Source organism: Nuphar pumila, chromosome 5 (genome assembly GCF_984573655.1).
Source record: "Nuphar pumila chromosome 5, dmNupPumi1.hap1.1, whole genome shotgun sequence".
Lineage (NCBI taxonomy): Eukaryota > Viridiplantae > Streptophyta > Magnoliopsida > Nymphaeales > Nymphaeaceae > Nuphar > Nuphar pumila.
Window position 1 is genome coordinate 67634514 of NC_143253.1, and position 19888 is coordinate 67654401.

A 19888-nucleotide genomic window follows, 5' to 3' on the forward strand; every position below is an offset into this window, starting at 1 on the left:
AGGGGGGTCTCCCTTTTATGAAAAAGGAAAGAACCCCCACTCCACCCCCCCCCCCCACCCCCGATACTCTCTAAATGGTTCCGTACCTCGTGCATTGCTTACGCACTTATTTAGCTTAATGTGTTTTGCACATTGAGTCTTGCTTTATACTTTGCCATCGCGTTGTAATCTGCACAGGCTTGCATTGTAATATATGTATTACTCTTACATAAATGCAACCTCAGAGGACACGCAAGAGTGTATCCTATCCTACCTGTTTCTCACTCACTCTTTTCAAAAGACATGGGCTTGCGCATGGATGCTATTTCAAAAGACATGGGTTAGCTCTTTTCAATTGCATAGTTTTGCAAAGCAAATTTTGTACAAATGAAAGGTTTCCAAATTGCAACTAAGTTTTCCCGAACTGACCCATTAAGGATAAATGTTTTACAAGCTCGGTTTGATATCTGATATAACTAGGATATCCTCATTTGGGAGTATAGAAATGTTTTGGGCGAGGTTTCTGCTTAGAAATTTGTATCTCTTTTATCATAAGTAGTATCACAAGACAAGTGTAGCATGCTGATACTGCGATAAATGGGTGAGAGATCCATGGCGATCTTGTATTATATAAATTGCACAAGGTTGTACATGTGGTTTAAAGGACCAGATCATGTCAAACTAAATTAAATTGTTGCATCATTTCTTTTACGAAACATTGAGTTGGGGTTTCTATTGAGAAACCAATACTCCTCTCATCGTAGACATACTTTTAAATAGACACAGTATGTTAGTACTACGATGATTGGATGAGAGGTTTGTGGTAACCTTGAAGCGTGCGAATGGCACATTATTGAAATCACATAAAGGTGATGATCGCCTTCACAAACAAGATGCTCGAGTTGGTTTGAAAGACCAGAGCATGTCAAATTAAACTAAATTGGTTACATCATTTCTTTCACGAAAAAATTAGGTTGGGATTTTCTTTTGAGAAACCAATACCCCTCTCATCGTAGTCATACCTTTAGACAGGCACTAGTACTATGATAATTGAATAAGAAGTTTATGGTAACCTCGAAGCGTGTGAATGGCACAGTATTGAAATCACATAATAGTGATGATCGCCTTCACCAGCAAGATACTCGAGCTGGTTTGAAAGACCAGAGCATGTAGAATGGGTCGTCAGTTAAATAAAACCTGATGCACCCATTCACCTCTTATTTTCGTTAAGAAAGATGATAGATTGGTACAAAAACTCTGATGGATAGGTTATTAACAACCACCCCTGAGAAAAATGACTTGGTGAACCCAGTCACTAGAGTTAGGGAACGGGACTACTAGAGATTATCATAGGTGGTAGATCCTATGGATTTCTGCAAAAGTTGGATGCATCCGTTGCCATGTATGCCTTTAGAAAATTCTCTCTCGGTCACCGACCGCCCCCTTAGGAGCAGACTCAGTTAGCTACCCGGGGTATCAAAAATATATATATTTTTGTTTTATGGGTCATCGGGATTCCATCAAACTTGTTTTTTCCTTTCGATAGCTGACGATGTCGTTTAGGATTTTGTTGGGATCGACGATCCATTTTGAGGGTGGCACGCCCCTTTGGTAACTGTATGCCATTGGCGATTTTTCAGTGCAGGCATCGTCGAGTGCCTACACGATTTTCGCAGGAAGGGGAAGAATCGGACGATCGTCCAGTCATCACTCACCGATTTCGATGAGGGACCGAATCTCCCTTCCCCCTTCTTCTTTTCTTAATCGGCGGCTGGGCGTGGGCGGAGGAGAATGGAGGGTCGTTTGGTCCTCCCCTTTTTTGGTTCACCGGAAAAGAGACTGTCGGACAAAAGGGAGGGCCGATCGGCCCTCCCTCTTTTTGCCTTTTCAGATTGACGACACTCAGGGCCGGGTTCGGCCATCGCTGTGGTGTATTGGGGTCTGACCCGGGTCAGGCCTATTTTGACGCACCAGTTGGGTCTGACCCAATCCCTGTGAGACGGACCCTTGCATGTGCCTTGAAACTCATAATAAAAAAATTTAAGGATTTTATTATTGGATTCAGGGCTGTTAAGTATGCATTTTGGGTCTCTTTAGAGGGTTGTCTTCAATTACTTTTTGACCTTATATGGATTATGGTTATGTTTTTTTTTATGTGCATGTATTGACATATTTGAACCATGGTATTCTTTTAAGGATAAGAGTTTGATATTCTAAAATGAGTTTATTGAAACAACATATTACCAAAGTAACCTCACTTGTGTAGTTTGACTTGTTTGGAATATTGAGATGTTTATATATTTGGGTTTTATGTGAATAGTAATCGGCTCAAAGCAACATTACTATTTGGCCGAGCCCAAATATATATATTTTTCGGTAATAAATATGGAATGATTGTATGCTTTTTCATGTGAATAACGAGTCGGTCGAAAGAAAAGCTTGTTGTTTGACAGGATTAATTGTCCATATTTGATTACTATGATGAGAGTACCACTTACAAGTTGACATTTTTGTTCAGAGACTAAATGTTAATGTTGTGTTGGGTATCTTGTGATGGGGTTCACCACAATTTAAATATGTCAGTGTATGTTAACGCATGTGAATATATATGTTAATTGTGAGCTTGTTTTGTTCTTGATTCAGTTAATACTTCTGCTTCTACGATATCTATAATTATAAATTTGATCCCTATTTTGAATTACTCTAACTTTAAAAACTAGAAAGAGAATGTTATGATTGTTCTCGGATGCATGGATCTAGACCTTACACTTCGAGATGATCAACCACCTGTTTTTATAGATAGTAATTCTGCTGAGAATAAAAGGAATCATGAGTAGTGGGATCAATCTAATCGCATGAGTCTTATGATCATAAAACATGCAATTTCGGAAACCTTCAAGAGCACTATGTCTGAAGAGATTAATGTCAAGAGGTTCCTTGTAGAAATTGAAAAGCGTTTTGCTAAAAATGAAAGAGCTGCGACAACCACTCTCCTTTCGAGTCTTGTTTCAATGAGGTATAAAGGTAAAGGGAACATTAAGGAGTACATTATGAAAATGTCTCATCTTTCTTCAAAACTAAAGGCACTAAAGTTAGAGTTGTCTAAGGATTTACTCGTGCACTTAGTTTTGATATCTCTTCTTGTACAATACAATCAACTTAAGGTCAGGTATAACTGCCTGAAGGACAAATGGACTCTTAATGATCTCATTTTACACTATGTGCAAGAAGATGAAAGAATGAAGCAAGAAAAGACAGAAAGTGTTCACTTGGCAGTAGCCTCTAAGGACAAATTTAAGAAAAAAAAAGGAATAAGGAAGCTTTAGTGGACCCTCAATCACAAAAGAAACAGATGAGACATCAGGATCCAAAGTCCAGTTATTTCTTTTGCAAAGGGAATGGTCATATGAAGAAGGATTGTACCAAATATCATGTTTGGCGTAAAAAGAAATGTACACTCATTGCTTTGGTTTGTTCTGAGGTTAATTTAACTTTTTTACTCAAACACACTTGGTAGATGGATTCTGGTACTACCACTTACATAAGTGTGTTTATGTAGGATTGCTTAAGTTGTTGAACGCCAATTGATGCCAAAAGATTCATCCATGTAGGTAATTATAAATCAGTCAAAGTTGAGACAATAAAGATATCTAGGTTATTATTAAAGACTAGTAGTTATTTAAATTTGAAAGAAACATATATTGTATTGTCATTTAAACAGAATTTGGTTTCTATTATCGCATTAGACAAATTTGGTTATTCTTATTAAATAGTCAATTTAAATTGTTACTTAATTCAAATCTTATTAAAATTGATTCTTTATCTGTAGTTGATAACCTATATTTATTTAATATTATTGCCTCATATAATGAAACTTTGAATTCAAGTTCTCGTGGTATAAAACAAAAATTAACAAATGAGAATTTCGATTTATTATGGCATAAGTGCTTAGGTCATATTTCTAAACAAATAATTGGAAAGCATGTTACAAGTGAAATTCTTGATTTCCTTGATTTCATCGACTATCAAGTTTGTTATGAGTGCATAAAAGGGAAACGAACAAACATAAGAAAAATATGTGTCGAGAGAAGAATAAACATCTTAGAACTAATTCATACAGATATTTGTGGGTCATTTTCAATGGCTTTTTGAAATGGTCAACAATATTTTATTATGTTTATAGATGACTTTTCTCGTTATGGGTAACTATATTTAATTCATGTAAAGTCACACTTCTTGGATGTGTTCAAATTATTTAAAGCTGAAGTTGAAACCCAACTTAGCAAAAGGATTAAGGTCACCAGATCGGACCGTAGTGGTGAATACTATGGTAGATATGATAGATCAGGTGAATAACGTCTAGGGCCCTTTGCTAAATTCATAGAGAAATATGGTATCATCACTCAGTACAACATAGCAGGCACTTCTAGCATGAATGGTGTTGTTGAGAGATGAAATAGAACCTTGAAGGATATGGTAAGGAGTATGATTTCTCATTCTACTTTACCAGAGTCCTTTTAGGGAGAGGCATTAAAGATTGTAGCTTATGTATTGAGCAGGGTACCAACTAAAGCAGTAACCAAGACTCCATATGAAATGTGGACAGGCAAAAAGCCTAGTATGAAGCATTTTCATATTTGAGAATGTCCAGTTGAAGCTAGGTCACATGAAAAGAAACTGGATTTAAGAACGGTTAGCTGTTATTTTGTTGGGTACTTTGAAAGATTTAGGGATTATAAATTTTATGACCCTGTGAATAAGTCATTTTTTGAAACAAAAAATGCTTGTTTCTTTGAGCATGCTGAGTTTGGGAGGAGTAATAAGGTAAAAGATATTGCTTTTGAATAAGAGTATATTTCTCTTCCTACAGTTGTTATTGACAATAATCAGATTACTATTTCTGACATTGTTCCAACAAATCCAGAATAAGGCAATGCTTTAGATATCCCTATCCAAAATCAAGCTTTTACTCCTAGAGTACAAACTCAACAACCTCAAGAAACACCTCAAGTAACTCAAGAACAAGTGACATTAAAGAAATCCACTAGAGAGAGGAGAAGGGCAATTTTAGATGATTATATTGTTTTTCTCCAAGAACATGAAGGTGATACTAGCTTAAGGGAAGATGATCCAATCAACTTTCATCAAGTTATACAGAGTTTTAACTCTCAAAAGTGGATAGATGCCATGCATCAAGAGATTAAATCCATGAAAGACAATGACGTGTGAGATCTTATCCCATTACCTGAAGGTGTGAAACTCATTGGTTGCAAATGGATATTTAAAACCAAAAGGGATTCGATGGGTAATATGAAAAGATATATGGTGTGTCTTGTTGCAAAAGGGTTTACTCAAAGGGTAGACATTGACTATACAAAGACTTTATCTCCAGTTTCTATAAAAGACTCTTTCAGAACTATGATGACACTTATGGTTCATTATGATTTAGAACTGCATGAGATGAATATAAAGACTGCATTCCTTAATGGTGACATTGATTAAACAATATGTATGGTGCAACCAGAATACTTTGTCTCAGGTAATGCAAAGGAAATTGTTTACAAATTAAAGATCTATCTATGGACTTAAGCAGGCTTCCCGTCAATGATATCATAAATTTCATCAAGTTGTCCCCTTATTTGGTTTTGAGATGAATGTGATTGTTAAATGCATGTACCATAAGTTCAGTGGGGGTAAATATGTTTTCCTGGTTTTATATGTCGATGACATATTACTTGTGAGTAATGATATAGGCATATTGCACGAAACCAAGAAATTTCTTACAAAGAAACTTGAAATGAAAGATCTTGGTGATGCCTCTTTTGTATTAGGGATCTAGATATATCGAGATTGTTCTAAGAGTATTCTTGGATTATCACAAATGAGCTATATCGAAAGGATTCTAGATAGATTTGGTATAAATGATTGTAAACCAGGTGACACCCTTGTTACAAAGGGAGACAAGTTTAGTCTCACTCAGTGTCCTAAACACCAGTTTGAAGTTAAGGATATGGAGAAGATTCTCTATGCATCTGATGTAGGGAGTCTTATGTATGCTTAAGTGTATACACGCCCGAATATAACATATATTGTTGGGATGTTAGGCAGATATCTAAGTAACCCACTGATAGATCATTGGAAAGCAGCCAAACAGGTTATGTAGTACTTGCAAAGAACAAAAAGGTTACATACTCATATACAAGAAGTCAGATTAATTTGAAATTATTGGGTATTCTGATTTTGACTTTGCCGGATGCCAAGACAGTTGCAGATCCACATCAAGTTATGTTTATCTGTTGGACGGGGGAGCTATCTCATGAAAGAGTGCCAAGTAGACACTAATTGCATCTTCTACTATGGCAGTAGAGTTCGTAGCCTTTTGTGAGACATCCAATCATGAAATATGGTTACATAATTTTGTCACTAGGCTGCAGATTTTAGATAATGTTGAAAGATCGCTAAAGTTATTTGGTGACAATAATTCGACAATACTATATTCCAACAACAACAGGAGCTCATCGAAGTCAAAGCATATTGACATCAAGTTCCTTGTTGTCAAAGAAAGAGTGCAGAATAGTCATATATCTATAGAATATATTGGCACAAACTCCATGATTGCGGATCCACTTACCAAAACTTTGCCACTAAAGGTCTTTGACATGCAAAATGCTCGAATGTGTGTTATATCGTTTAATGATATGCTGGTTTAGTGAGAGTTTGTATTTGGACATTCTATGATATAATAAAGTTTCATTTTACTGCTTCAATATAAAGTTCAGATTTCGGTTTCATTTTGTACTCATTTGTTGTGATATCACTAAAGAATAAGGCAGGACCAATTGCAAATAGGCATGTTTGAATCACATTACATGTAATTTCTATGCTTCACATCCATACTTGATCTATGTCATTTGGTTATGTCAATATACGTGATCATTGATGGGTATGATGATTATAATGAATACCGCTTTGGTTCTATGTTAACATGATAAATGATTAGATTGTTAGAGATGTCATCTAATAAGACACTACTTTTGATCTCATAAGGTAATAATGCGTGATTGTAAGGTGACATATGTGACCCAAGTGAGAGATTGTTAAATAAATCACGTGGGCCTACATATGTTTAATCAGACGTTATATGTTGTCTAAGGTTAATGCCCATATAAAGTGATCATGTATGGTTGAGCCATATGATATCTCATATGGTATGGTTATATTATGTGTAAAGACCTCATGCGCCCTCATTGTCAATTTTCTATTTTATGATGGGATAAATTAGAAATATACTCTAAGGCGATTACAATTAGGTTATGATCCTCAAAACCATACTCTTTTACCTCCCCATCAAGAAAGAAAACAGTCTCTCTCTCATTAGGTTTAGAGAAGAAAGAAAGGTCACGTATAAAGGTTTTAGAAGATCATACCCCTAAAAGAGCTACCTGAGCACCAATGGATTTAGGTACGCTTCCACATCAAGTTTAGTTTATGATCTTTTCAATGATTTAACACGAACAAGTTTAACGATCAAATAAAGTCTTTCGCTGGATTTAAAATCCAACATGATTTAGAATCGTGTCCAAGTTGTGAGATTCGAAATCTCATGAGTGTTATCATGAAAACCAAAATCAGTTTAATGTTTAACTCTCATGTCCAATCGAACATGAGATTTGACGTGAACGAGAATGAGAGTGATTCTCGTGTGATCGAAACAAATGCCCCTTAAAACCAACGATGGCTCGGCTTGTTTGGTAGGAGCTGTTAGTGCACGTCACCATGTGTTGGTACGTTGCAAGTTCAAAACCTAATGGAATGTTGTGTAATTGGTGGGGTCTTCAAAACAAAAAAAAAGTATATGAATCGAAATCCATTAGAATTGAAAATTTCTCAAATTTACATCAAAGCCGATTAACCTGTTGACATCCTTAATTCCAACATGCACACACACATATACTCATTTATCCAACAATTCGTGGTAAAGATCAAGCGCCACCAAATGAAAGCTGAAAAAAGCTACTTCCATTAACACATCCGGTGGCAGGTGTATGGGCTTATGTCTAGTTCTTAAAGAACTCGTTTGGAATAGTAAAATGGGTTTGGTGAGCCTAACACAAATAGAAGGTGTTGGACTCAACTCTACTCATACAGACTACTTAAATGATAAAAATTGTATCTTAAATATATTTTACGTCCCCACAAGTTTAAATCCTATTGCTAGTCCTCACATAATGCAATTTCTTTGGCAATTGAGCCAACTCTGAGTTCCTTCAATGGGTCTAAAGTTCACCTTATTAGCAAGCTTGGTACTCCCTCGAGTCCCCAACCGCCAAAAAACCCAAAACAGCAAAAGCCCCTCAAAACGCCTACTACCCATCCCCCCAAGCATACCTCAAAACCCTAATCCCCACCATCCAAACAGACCCTTCCCCCGTTTTCCCAATTGTGCAACTCCCTTGAACCAAAACCCCCCTCACACCACCAACAACCAAAACCATACAAAAGAATGGCTACCAAAACCCACCTCCTCCTGAAGACCCTCAGCCCCACCACCACCATCACCACCACCTGCAGAAGGATCACCACCACCCCATTCTTCCTTCAAGAGCCGCAACTCCAAGAACCACCACCACCAACAACAACGCCTCTCCCACCGAACCCATCAACGGGCAGCCCTCTGTACCAGGAGAACTGGCGCAGCCTCCACCCGGACACCCTCCTGTCCCAATCGTTGGTCCCTCTGGGACTCATCGACCAGACGCCGTCGCGGCGGATCCAGGCGTTCTCGCAGACGCTCGACCTCGCCAACCTCCTCAACGTCTTCGCCGACTGGATGACCTCGCAGCGGTGGTCCGACCTCAAGCAGCTGTTCGAGTTCTGGATCCGATCCCTCGACAAGAACGGCAAGCCCAACCGCCCCAATGTCGACCTCTACAATCACTTCCTCCGCGCCAACCTCATGATCGGCGGCTCGGCCGGTGAGCTCCTCGACCTCGTCGCGCAGATGGATGACTACGGCATCGCCCCCAACACCGCCTCCTACAACCTCGTGCTCAAGGCGATGTACCAGTCCAGGGAGGGAGAGGCCGCCGAGAAGCTGCTCGATCGGTGAGCGCGGTTGCCTTCTTCTTATTCGGTTTGGTCCGGTTTTTTTACTTTTCGGCCAATTGAATTGATGTTTGATCAAGTTGAGTTATCCATTTTGTATAAGCATTGTAGTTGTTTTGTTAGATGCTGAATGTAACTATGTAGCGTTTTTCTCGATGCCGATCTCTCCCATCTTTAGGTTAACTCAATTTGGGTTGTTCGACGCTGTTTTTTGCTTTTTTTTTTCTTTTCAAAATTTTTCATTTTGATGTGGTTGTTGTTGATGTTTGATTTAGTTGGTTATTTTGTTTATTTTGTTTTTGTTTAGAGCTACGGAAGTTAAGCTCTCTTGTTTTTGTAGTGACCACAAATTTCTAGATCTTTAGAAGTGATTGTAAACTGAACATTGCTTCTTGATGATACATTTTTGCACTTTGGTTGTCCCAAATGGTTCTTCTTTCCACTGTTCATTTTCGTTTACTGATTTTGTATGACTTGATTGATAGCTGTAGAGACAATGACTATTTAAAGTAGTTTTTGTGCTGTTAAAATAGATTAGTCTCATAGATATAAAGGAAAATGTGTCTTTAAGTACCAATAGGCATGGTTGGACAAACACATGGATATGCTTGTACAAAGCACATGAAACGGTGCAGGAACGGTTTGGAGTCACAAGTTACATTTCTTTCATGATTGAAAGTGGGTGAGGTGACTTGTAGTTCTAGTTGAAGGTTCATTTACATTGTGGCTTTCTGTGGGCATTGGTTGTGTTAGAGTAACATTCTATCTATGCTTGGAATGCTGATTCATACAACAGCAACCATTTTTTTTGTATTTAGGGCTTTGTTTACCAAATGAGCCTCAACTTTAGCTCAAGCTAGCTCATTTTTCAGAGCCAAGCTGAGCACCCTCCCATGATCAGCATGGTAATTTATGCGAGCAGATCATGACACTGCTCATTGAGTCACTTTTATGACAACAAACTGAGCCAAGCATCTTGGTTCATTTCCCAACCCTATTTAGAGGCTATCAGATTTTTTGTGAATGGTATATAATTGATCAGTCAACCAGTGGCTGCTTGTTTTTTTAGGCTTAGTACGGGATAAGGCTGGTTCTGATTAGTTTTTTCAGAAATGGAATATCATTGCTGTATTAGGAGGTAAAAGAAACATCCCAGACCAAATGCAAGATGTGGCAAAGGAGGTTCCTTTAGGAAGGAGGTGAGCCTATGGAAATCATCAAGATCACAAGTTTTAGCAGCTAATGTTGGTGGAAATAAAGTTTGAAATGGTAATATAAACTATTGATTAGGCAGATAAATTTCATTGTAATGTGTTCCCCTGTTTGTTATGGTTAAAAATATATATGAATTCAGAATTTGCTGCTGTTCTCTTTCTTTTTGTTCATGCAAGAAGAAGAAATTCACTGATGCCAAATTCGATAGTGTTTCACGAAGAAGGGATTTGGATCTTATGTTTGGAACATAGCTTCAGATGTCCAAAATATTGGATTTTGCACGACTGGTAACTTGCTGATAGGCTCATAGTTATTTATGCTTCTAATTAATAGGTTTAGTTACATTTCTCTCATATATTTTTTCTTTTCTGATCATATAGACTCAAAGCATCTGTTTAGGAAACCAAAAATATTGCGTACCTATAGTTAAGAAACGTTTTAACTTCATGAATTTCAAGCATTCTAGTTGAGGAGTCTACTTTTTGAGGGGAAGTTGAGAGGAGTCAATTTGGCATCCTTTCTTGGGTGTGCCAAGTTCAAGTGTTCAACCAAATGACAAATATTCTCAAACCTTGATGACATTGGAGTGAGTGGATTCTCTAATTTGAGCTGTTATCTGCAACTCGAAACCAGCATATCATAGCTGTAATGAATCCTCAAGGATTCAAATATAGAATGCTTACTATGGGCAAGAGCACAAGAACAACCCACAAAGGGGCACTCGCAAGGCCAACACAAGAGCACACACTTAAAAATTATAAGCTTTATTCACCAAATATGCATTAGTAAAATGCATAACAAATAATGGGACAAGAGGTCCCTATTTATACATGAACTAGAGGGCCAAGAGGACCCTTATAGCTGTTGGGAAAGGCCCCAACAGCTATATTGTCAAAAAGACAGAACTGCCCTTTATAAAAATATAAAGGATGAAATAAAAATAAAATAAAGAAAAGTAAAAAAGGTCAGTTCTGCCCCTAATGGGCAGAGCCTATTACATGTACAGAATTACCAAAATACCCCTAGAGGGTGTATTACCTATTACAAGGAAGAAAAAGATGCACATACACACACACACACACATATATATATATATATCAATGTTATCAATATCGCCGATATATTGAAAATATCGTGATATTATTGGCTATTTCAAGGTAGCTGATAATATCTGGAATATATCACGATATTTTTCAATATATCAACAAAATTATATTTCTCACGATAATATCACGATATTATCGCGTTCTATGTCACATGGGTATGGGTGCGAGTACGAAGGGTACAACACGATAAGTTCGAAAAATGTGGGTATGGGGTTACACGACTATATATATATGTGTGTGTGTGTGGGGGGGATGTTTGTTTCATTTTAAAATGTCCAAAAGGAGTCTTTTATTTTTTACAAGGGGTAAAATAATTTTTTTTACCCAAGTTTGACTCGGACCTAGACCAGAGTCTAGACCCTTGCTTGATTGAGACCTGGGTAAGACCCAGGTCTGATTCAGATCTAGATTATACACAAGTCTGGGTCTGACCCAAGAATGATATATATAGTAATGGGTCGGTGCTAAACGGCGTGCTAAATGGGTTTTTTGGGCTTTTTTCATTTTATTTTTAAATTTTGACAGTACAAATGTGATCTATGTACTTTATTTTATAGGGATCAGCTCTTGAAGCATTTGATTCCAACACATGGGTGGGTTTTTATAAAGTTTGAAAAATCATCGGTCCAAAATCTTTGTAAATTTTTGAGGCTCCAAACATCATTTTTTTTCATCGAAAACGCATGATCCAGGTGTGGATTCTTAGCAAATTGACCATGCCCAACACATTTATGGGGCCGGAACCGCGTAAAAAGCACCGAAGAAGCTGAAAAACCCATTTAGCACACATTTTAGCACCAAATGGGTTTAGCACAGACCCATTACTCTCTCTCTCTCTCTATATATATATATGTCAGTCTTGACTTTGACCCAAGTTTGACTCGGACCTAGATCAGACCCAGGTTTAATTCCTATATAGGTTAGACTCAGGTCTGAATCAGACCTGGATCAAATCAGACCCAGGCCTAATTCAGACCTGGGTCAGATCCAAGCCTAATTCAAATCTGGTCTGGGTATGATCAAAGACTGATTCAGTTATGCTTATAACACCTTCAGGCTTGGGTCTGATCCTATGCCACATGGGTGCGGGTGCGGGGATTCGGCACTTCCAAAAAACCCGGGTGCGGGGGTGCGGCAGGGGCAAAAATGTAATATATATCATGTATAGTATATATGTATGAATGTATGGTAGCTGTTAAGGTCCATGACATTTGTGCCCAACTTACTTTTTACCATTTTTTTTATCTTATATGGTTGTCCCCAAAGATCAAAGTGATGAGTTGTGGAGCCTGATTCATTGTTTTTGCCCTTGCAAGAAGGGGGGTCCGGGGGCTCCCCCCGCCGCGGGTCCCGCTGCGCGGTCAACGGGCGGGGGTCCAGGGGGTGACGCTCCTGGCAGGGGGGTTATAGGGGGGCAGCGCCCCCCCCAAAGAATTTTTTAAAAATTCCGCAGCCCATTTCATAGGGCAATTTTAAAAAAAAAAAAATCCAAAAAAGGACAAAAATGACCCTGGGTGTGGTCAACGCACCCAGGGTCGGGTTGACCGCACCCGGTGCCACACCCGCACCCGCATCCGCGTCGAGTCGCGTCGACGCAGGTGCGGCACCCTGCTAGCTGAATCCCTGTGACATAGGTCTGATCTGATACTAATTCAAATCTGGTCTAGGTCTGATCCAAGAATAATTCAGTTATAACACCTGGACCTAGACCAGAGTCCAGACCTCAGCCTGATTGAGACCTGGGTCAGACTCAGATCTGGATCAGACACAGGTTTGGGTCTGACCCAAAAATGATCTATATCTCTATATATATTATATGTCAATCTTGACTTTGACCCAAGTTTGACTCGGACCTAGATCAGACCCAGGTCTGATTCCTTACCTGGATCAGATTAGACCCAGGCCTGATTCAGACCTGGGTCAGGTCCAAGCCTAATTCAAATCTGGTCTTGGTCTGATCGAAGAATGTAGGATCATCTGAGGGCATTCTATCATCAATATTCATTTTTTCATTGATTACTTCTGGAGTGTCTACTCTTTTCTCATCAGTAATATTAGACCCAGTGTTGTGAAATGCGTTGAGGCGTAGCGAGGCACTCCACCAAAATCCGAGGCGAGGCGTAAGCCTCAAAAAAAAAATTTTAACTTAAAAAACTATAAAAATTATCTAAAAGGGGGGAAAAGATTCAATGTGAATGATAACAGTGATGAGATGTGGATCCTGATTCAGAGTTTTTGCCCTTACAGAAGGGGGTTCGGGGGTTCCCCCCCGGCGCGGGTCCCACTGCACATTCAGCGGGCGGGGGTCCAGGGGGACCGCCCCTGGCGGGGGTCTCTGGGGGCAGAGCCCCCCAGACCAATTCTTTTTTGGGTTCATTGTTTCCTTTGACTATTTCTTGCTCGCGTTTTTCTTAACAAACAGTTCATGGTCTTTCTATATTCTCCATGTTTAATCTTTGTTGCTTTGGAAAACTAAACTCAAGGAGCATCCTAGTATGATTTATTGCTAACCGATATCTCTGTTGGTAAACAATCCTAATTTCCCTGTCCTGCAATTTTCCCCTAGAATCTCTAGATTGTCATCTTAAATTTTGTTGGACATATCTGTAAATGATGCTGATAAGGTTGTCATAGAAAAAAACAAATGAGGAATGAACTCATATACTTACACATTGTATGTTGAGAGGGACAAGGCTGCACCAATTAATTGAGTAATGTAATGTTTTCTCTATCTATCTAAGCTCCTAAGCACCTCCACAATCTATGTAGTGGTATCGGTCTAATGCACTTCAGAAAAATGAAAATATCTTTTCAAGCAATCGAAATTTCATTAGATGACAACCAAAAAGAATGAAAAATAAATATAAATGTACAGCCATGTAAGGTTGATGTATTCTGATAAATTTATGAGAAAGAAGAGCCTACCTTCTGTGATTCTTCAAACAAATTTGTTCGATCACGAGAGGTGGGAGACGCGTGAGAGACGAGAGAGACATGAGTGAGGGACTCTGAGAGAGAGATGAGTGAGGGACTGTGAGTGAGAGACGAGTGCAACGTGAGGGACTGCGAGAGACGAGAGAGAGAGAGAGAGAGAGAGAGAGAGAGAGAGAGAGAGAGAGAGAGAGAGAGAGAGAGAGAGAGAGAGAGAGAGAGAGAGAGAGAGAGAGAGAGAGGTGCAGCGTGAGGGACTGCGAGAGACGAGAGAGAGAGAGAGAGAGAGAGAGAGAGAGAGAGAGAGAGAGAGAGAGAGAGAGGTGCAGCGTGAGGGACTGCGAGAGACGAGAGAGAGATGGAGAGAGACGAGTGCAGTGTGAGGGATTGCGAGAGACAAGAGAGATGAGAGACGAGAGACTGAAAAATTAGGGCCTACGACCGTAATTAGGGTCGGGAGGGGGGGCATGATTTTTTAAAATTTCATTTTTGGTCAAATGAGGGCTTTGACCCTCATTTGACCAAAAAAATGAGGCGTGAACACCTCACATTGAGGCGCATTTCGGACTAACTCCCTGTTTATCTCTTTCAATGATGATCATGTCATTAGAATGACTATACCTACGTTAGATGTCTTAGCAAATAAAGTAGTGTTAGTATAACACAATTTATATCCAAATTCAATCATAATATTATTGAACCTATAATAGCAGGCTTTGAGAGCTTGTTTTAAGCCATATAAAGCTTTCTTCAAGTAGAGAACGTGTCTAGGTGGAACCTCACGACTGAAGGGTGGATCCATATATACTTTTTCTTTTAACTCTTTATTCAAAAAAACATTTTTAACGTCCATTTGATATATAGGCGAACTCCTAATGTAAGCTAGGGCCATGAGAGTCCTAACTGTCATTATTCTTACTACAAGGGCAACAATTTCAATATAAGATTTGCTGATTCATTTGAAACTTACATTCTTTGATCAGACGCAGAACCAATGAAAACACAAGAAATGGCTTTTGGGGAGAGTTTGTCACATATTTCATTTAAAACAAAACATTTACAACCCAAAACACAATCAAGAGGGTGCTAGCAGTTTCTATAATGTGTCTATGTTTTCTTTCTGCTAAGCCATTTTGTTGAGGAGTATTAGGACAAGACCTTTGATGGCGAATGTCATTTAAACCAAAATAATTTTTAAAATCATTTCAAACATCTCTCCTTGAATCAGTTCGAAGAATGGATAAGTTAGAATTAAATTGGTTTTTAATCATAGCATAAAAGATTTTAAAGTCATGAAAAGTTGCTGACTTATGCCTAAAAAAATAAATCCAAGTATACCTAGAGAAATCATCAACAAACACAATATAATAAGAAAAACGGGCTTTAGAGGCAATGGGGGCCGGACCTCAAATGTTCGAGTGCATCAATTCAAACGATCAAGAAGAAATAAAATTACATTTGGCAAAGGGAAGAGACTTCATTTTTTCAAAGTATGCAATTGATACAGTTAAATTTTTTATTAATGCAAATATTTTCTAAACATGGAAAATATGGAATTTTAGATGCACAAGGATGTCCTAAACGTTTATGACAAAGTTCATAGTCAATATTTTTGGCAATATTACTTTTTTTTTGACATGAAGTACAAGCTTTCTTCTTTATGACCTTGCTCAATCAACTTCCCTGACCAACGATCTTGCAACCAACAACCATTTGATGAGAAGGAAACACAAAAAAATAATTTAAATTGGTTCAACAATAAGAAAAAATGTTAAGATTTGGGGTAATATGAAAAGATGCCCTCAAATCTAAGAGCCAAGAATCCATACTAGGAGGGGAAGAGGTGGAGACCGTGATACCGGTAGTGGTGGAAGGAACTTTGAGAAGCGGTTGAAGGGCCTCCATTAATTTGGACAAGGAGAGAGAGTCAATGGTTTTGGACCCATCGTTGAACCGAAGCCACCCTCTTCTCCTCAATAAGGTTTGATATGCCCGAGTTCTTTACAATAATAACAAATGATTTTCTTCTTTCCTTCACCGTCTTGTTGATATTTGTTGAAATGAGGAGGTTTGTAGGTTCTAACATATGAACCGGGCCTAGACACGACTGACACGGTTTCTTTGGATTCTTTAGGCTTATAAAATATTGGAGCCTAGTTTCCTCCATACAAACTTTCGTCGAAATTTTATGTATAGATTGGTCCTGTCTTCTATATATTATAGCAAGGCGAACTTGTTCATATTCGGCTCTCAACCCTTTCATGAATTAGAAGAATTGTTATTCTTGATCACGCTTCTTCCATTGATTGGCATCATTGGGTGTATCCTATATTGGATCATGCCTAGCCATCTCATCCCATAGTCTTTTCAAGTTGCCATAATACTCTCACATATTGGTCACCTTGCTTGCACGAATGGATCTTATCCCTAATTTCCCACAAGTAGGCGGCATCCTTTTGAGAGTACATTTCTTGTAGAAATGTCCATGCCTCGTTGGCCCTTTCATAGTTCAAGATGTTGTCAGATAGATCTTGGTCCATGCTATTCATGAACCATGAAAGGACCTTAGCATGTCCCACTTCCCAATCTCTCAAGGCTTTTCGATAGTCGGACATAGCCTTTTCTTTTTCACTATCTTTTAATGCTTCCTCTACTCCATTTACATTTTTTGTAAGTACAAGTTGGAGTTTCGGAGTTTAACCATCCACAAGTTTCCATAGTTTCTTTCCAACAAGAAACCTCTTCATTGTCGTGGCCCACCTGGGGACGATAGTAACAACCTCTTTGTCGGCCATAGAGATGAGAAAAAAATAAAGGTAGAAGAAGGATGATCACGAGCAAGGGTGGCACCACGAGCACCACAAACACTTGAAGAAAAAAGTGATACACAAGCAAGGGTGGCACCTACGATCTCCATGAACACAATAGCAAAGTCCCAGGAGCCAATGACTCTGATACCATATAATGAATCCTCAAGGATTCAAATATAGAATGCCTACTATGGGCAAGAGCACAACAACAACCCACAAAGGGCCACTCACAAGGCCAACACAATAGCACACACTTAAAAATATAGGCTTTATTCACCAAATATGCAATAGTAAAATGCATAACAAATAATGGGACAAGCGGTCCCTATTTATACACAAACTAGAGGGCCAAGTGGACCCATATAGCTGTTGTGAAAGACTCCGATGGCTACAAATATAGCTGTTGGGGATTCCCAACAGCTATATTGTCAAAAAGACAAAACTGCCCTTTATAAAGGTATAAAGGACAGAATAAATAAATAAAATAAATAAATAAAAAGGTCAGTTCTGCCCCTAATGGGCAGAGCCTATTACATGTACATAATTGCCAAAATACCCCTATAGGGTATTACCTTTTACATGGAAGAAAAAGACACACACACACACACATATATATAACATTAACAATAACATACTTTTTGTTCAATTTTGGGTTTTGCTCACTGCGTCTGTGGTCATGGAAACACATTGTTAGTTCAATGACTGGTTCCTACAATATGCAAATGTGTAATACTAAGACATCCTTTTACATTTGTCTATCAACAAAAGTTTTTTTTTTTCCACATTCAGGGGAAAACCACCTCACTCAGCAAGTGTCCCCCTTGCCAACCTGGGAGTACGCCTAGCTTTGGCCTCACAGTAAAAGATACACAACCATGGGTTTCAAACTCGTGACATCCTGTCAACTTGGTGATGTTCACGAGTAGTTCTGCCAGATGAGCAGAGCTCTCGTGGGCTTATCAACAATACCGTACTTAAAAGCACTAACTTCTTTTGACTATATTTGTTATTTTAGTATAATTTGTTGAATTTGCTCTATGCTCACTTTCAGGTTTTGCATATCTTGCTTTGTCCATTTCAATACCATAATTAGGTTGATGCCCTTTTTATTGGTTAAAAAAATAAAATGGTTTGCATAACTTTGCAGTATGTTTGTGAGGGGCTAATTCCTCCCATAGCTTGGTCTAAGACATTCATGTAATGCCATAATGATCTTCAGTTGATTGACATCAGGATGCTCCAGACAGGAAAAGATTCTTTGCCAGATGACGAATCTTATGATTTGGTTATTGGCTTGCTATTTCTTCTGAATCAGATTGATTCCGCCCTGAAATATTTGGATTTGACGCTAAAATCTGGTTATATGGTATCAATGAGGGTCTTTACAAATTGCGTAAGCAGTTGTGTCAATGCTGGAAGGCTGGATACTTTGACATCTATCATTGAGAGGTGCAAGGTATTACTCATTTTATCTTTTCCTACTTGTAAATATTCCAAGAGCAGTTTGAAGGCTGGTGACCTGACCTTGAACCAAATTTTGAATCAATCTACATAGAATCTTGGCCAAGAGTTCTTATGGAACCCCTTGTCATTCAACTAAATTGGCTGCATGCTCATGCTTGCAAGCCTAGCCAGGCAAGTCATTGACTATGTTAATTTTTGAATTGCTGATAGGCTCAACAAAAATGGCTGCTGTCATTAGCAAGGCCTTAGTTCATGAATCCTCTGTCTCTATTTATATCCCCAGCCTTCAGCCATTCTCTTTATTTTGATTCTTTGTATGAAATTCTTTATTTTATGTTTTAAGTTGTCGTACATTTTGGATATTAAGGAAACCTTTTGTATTTACATTCAGGCAATGGATCAAAACAAGGCCCTATGTCCCAGTTGGAACCTTTGCACATTTATTGCAGATGTAGCGCTTCAAGCAGATAATAGCAAGTTAGCTTTCTATGCTTTGGAATTCTTGGCGAAGTGGATTGTTCGTGGTGAAAATGCAAGACCTCCAGTCCTCCTTTCTGTTGATGAAGGCTCGACAGTGGCAGCACTGGGAACTGCTGGACGAACTTATAATGCTACTCTTTTGGATGCTTCATGGGCAATCATGCGCCGTTCTTTGCGCCAGAAAAAGGCACCAAGCCCTGAGGCATACCTTGGAAAGATACATGCATATGCTTCTTTGGGAAACTTGCAGCGGGCTTTTAGTACTCTAAATGAATTTGAGAATGAATATGGAAATCCCACCGAGGTGGAAGAGGACATGGTTTCTCCATTTACCTCCTTATATCCACTTGTTCTAGCATGTTCTAAGAATGGGTTTGCAACACTGGACTCGGTAAGTTTTCCGTTTAGACTTTATTGGATAATTTTCTGATGGTTCATTGATTCAACCTCATCTGTATTTCACCTTAAACGGCATGATACTTTTGACCAAATCTCTTTGTGGTTGGTCTAATATTGCCTCTTCTACTTAGTCTGTCTTTTGCACTATGTTTGTTTGGACTTGGTGCATCCTGCACTGAAACAGCTCTGAAGTTGTGATCTGTAGGTGTTGAATGAATATTTCTGAATTTCTGATCTCTATTGTCATTGAATATTCATTCAACCACAGTGGTTTGGTTGGAATAGGAGTTGAACATGGGGTTGTCACGACATGGCACGAAACGCAAGATACTCCAAAAAGATTAAACTAAATCTTTATTAGGCAAATGAAATCCAAATGCCATATCACAATGCATTTGG

The 19888-nt window shown here is 38.6% G+C and overlaps 1 protein-coding gene across 1 annotated transcript in view; it reads left to right on the forward strand.

The window, feature by feature from the left end:
- The first annotated feature begins 8403 nt into the window (after positions 1 to 8403).
- Positions 8404 to 19888, forward strand: part of LOC149837740 (pentatricopeptide repeat-containing protein At1g26460, mitochondrial-like) — a 40662-nt gene continuing 29177 nt past the window's right edge. Inside the window, exons 1-3 of the mRNA XM_090007482.1 lie at positions 8404 to 9084; positions 18380 to 18602; positions 19002 to 19481. Coding sequence (XP_089863608.1) covers positions 8483 to 9084; positions 18380 to 18602; positions 19002 to 19481 — 1305 coding nt within the window. The 5' untranslated portion in view covers positions 8404 to 8482. The remainder of the gene's footprint in view (positions 9085 to 18379; positions 18603 to 19001; positions 19482 to 19888) is intronic.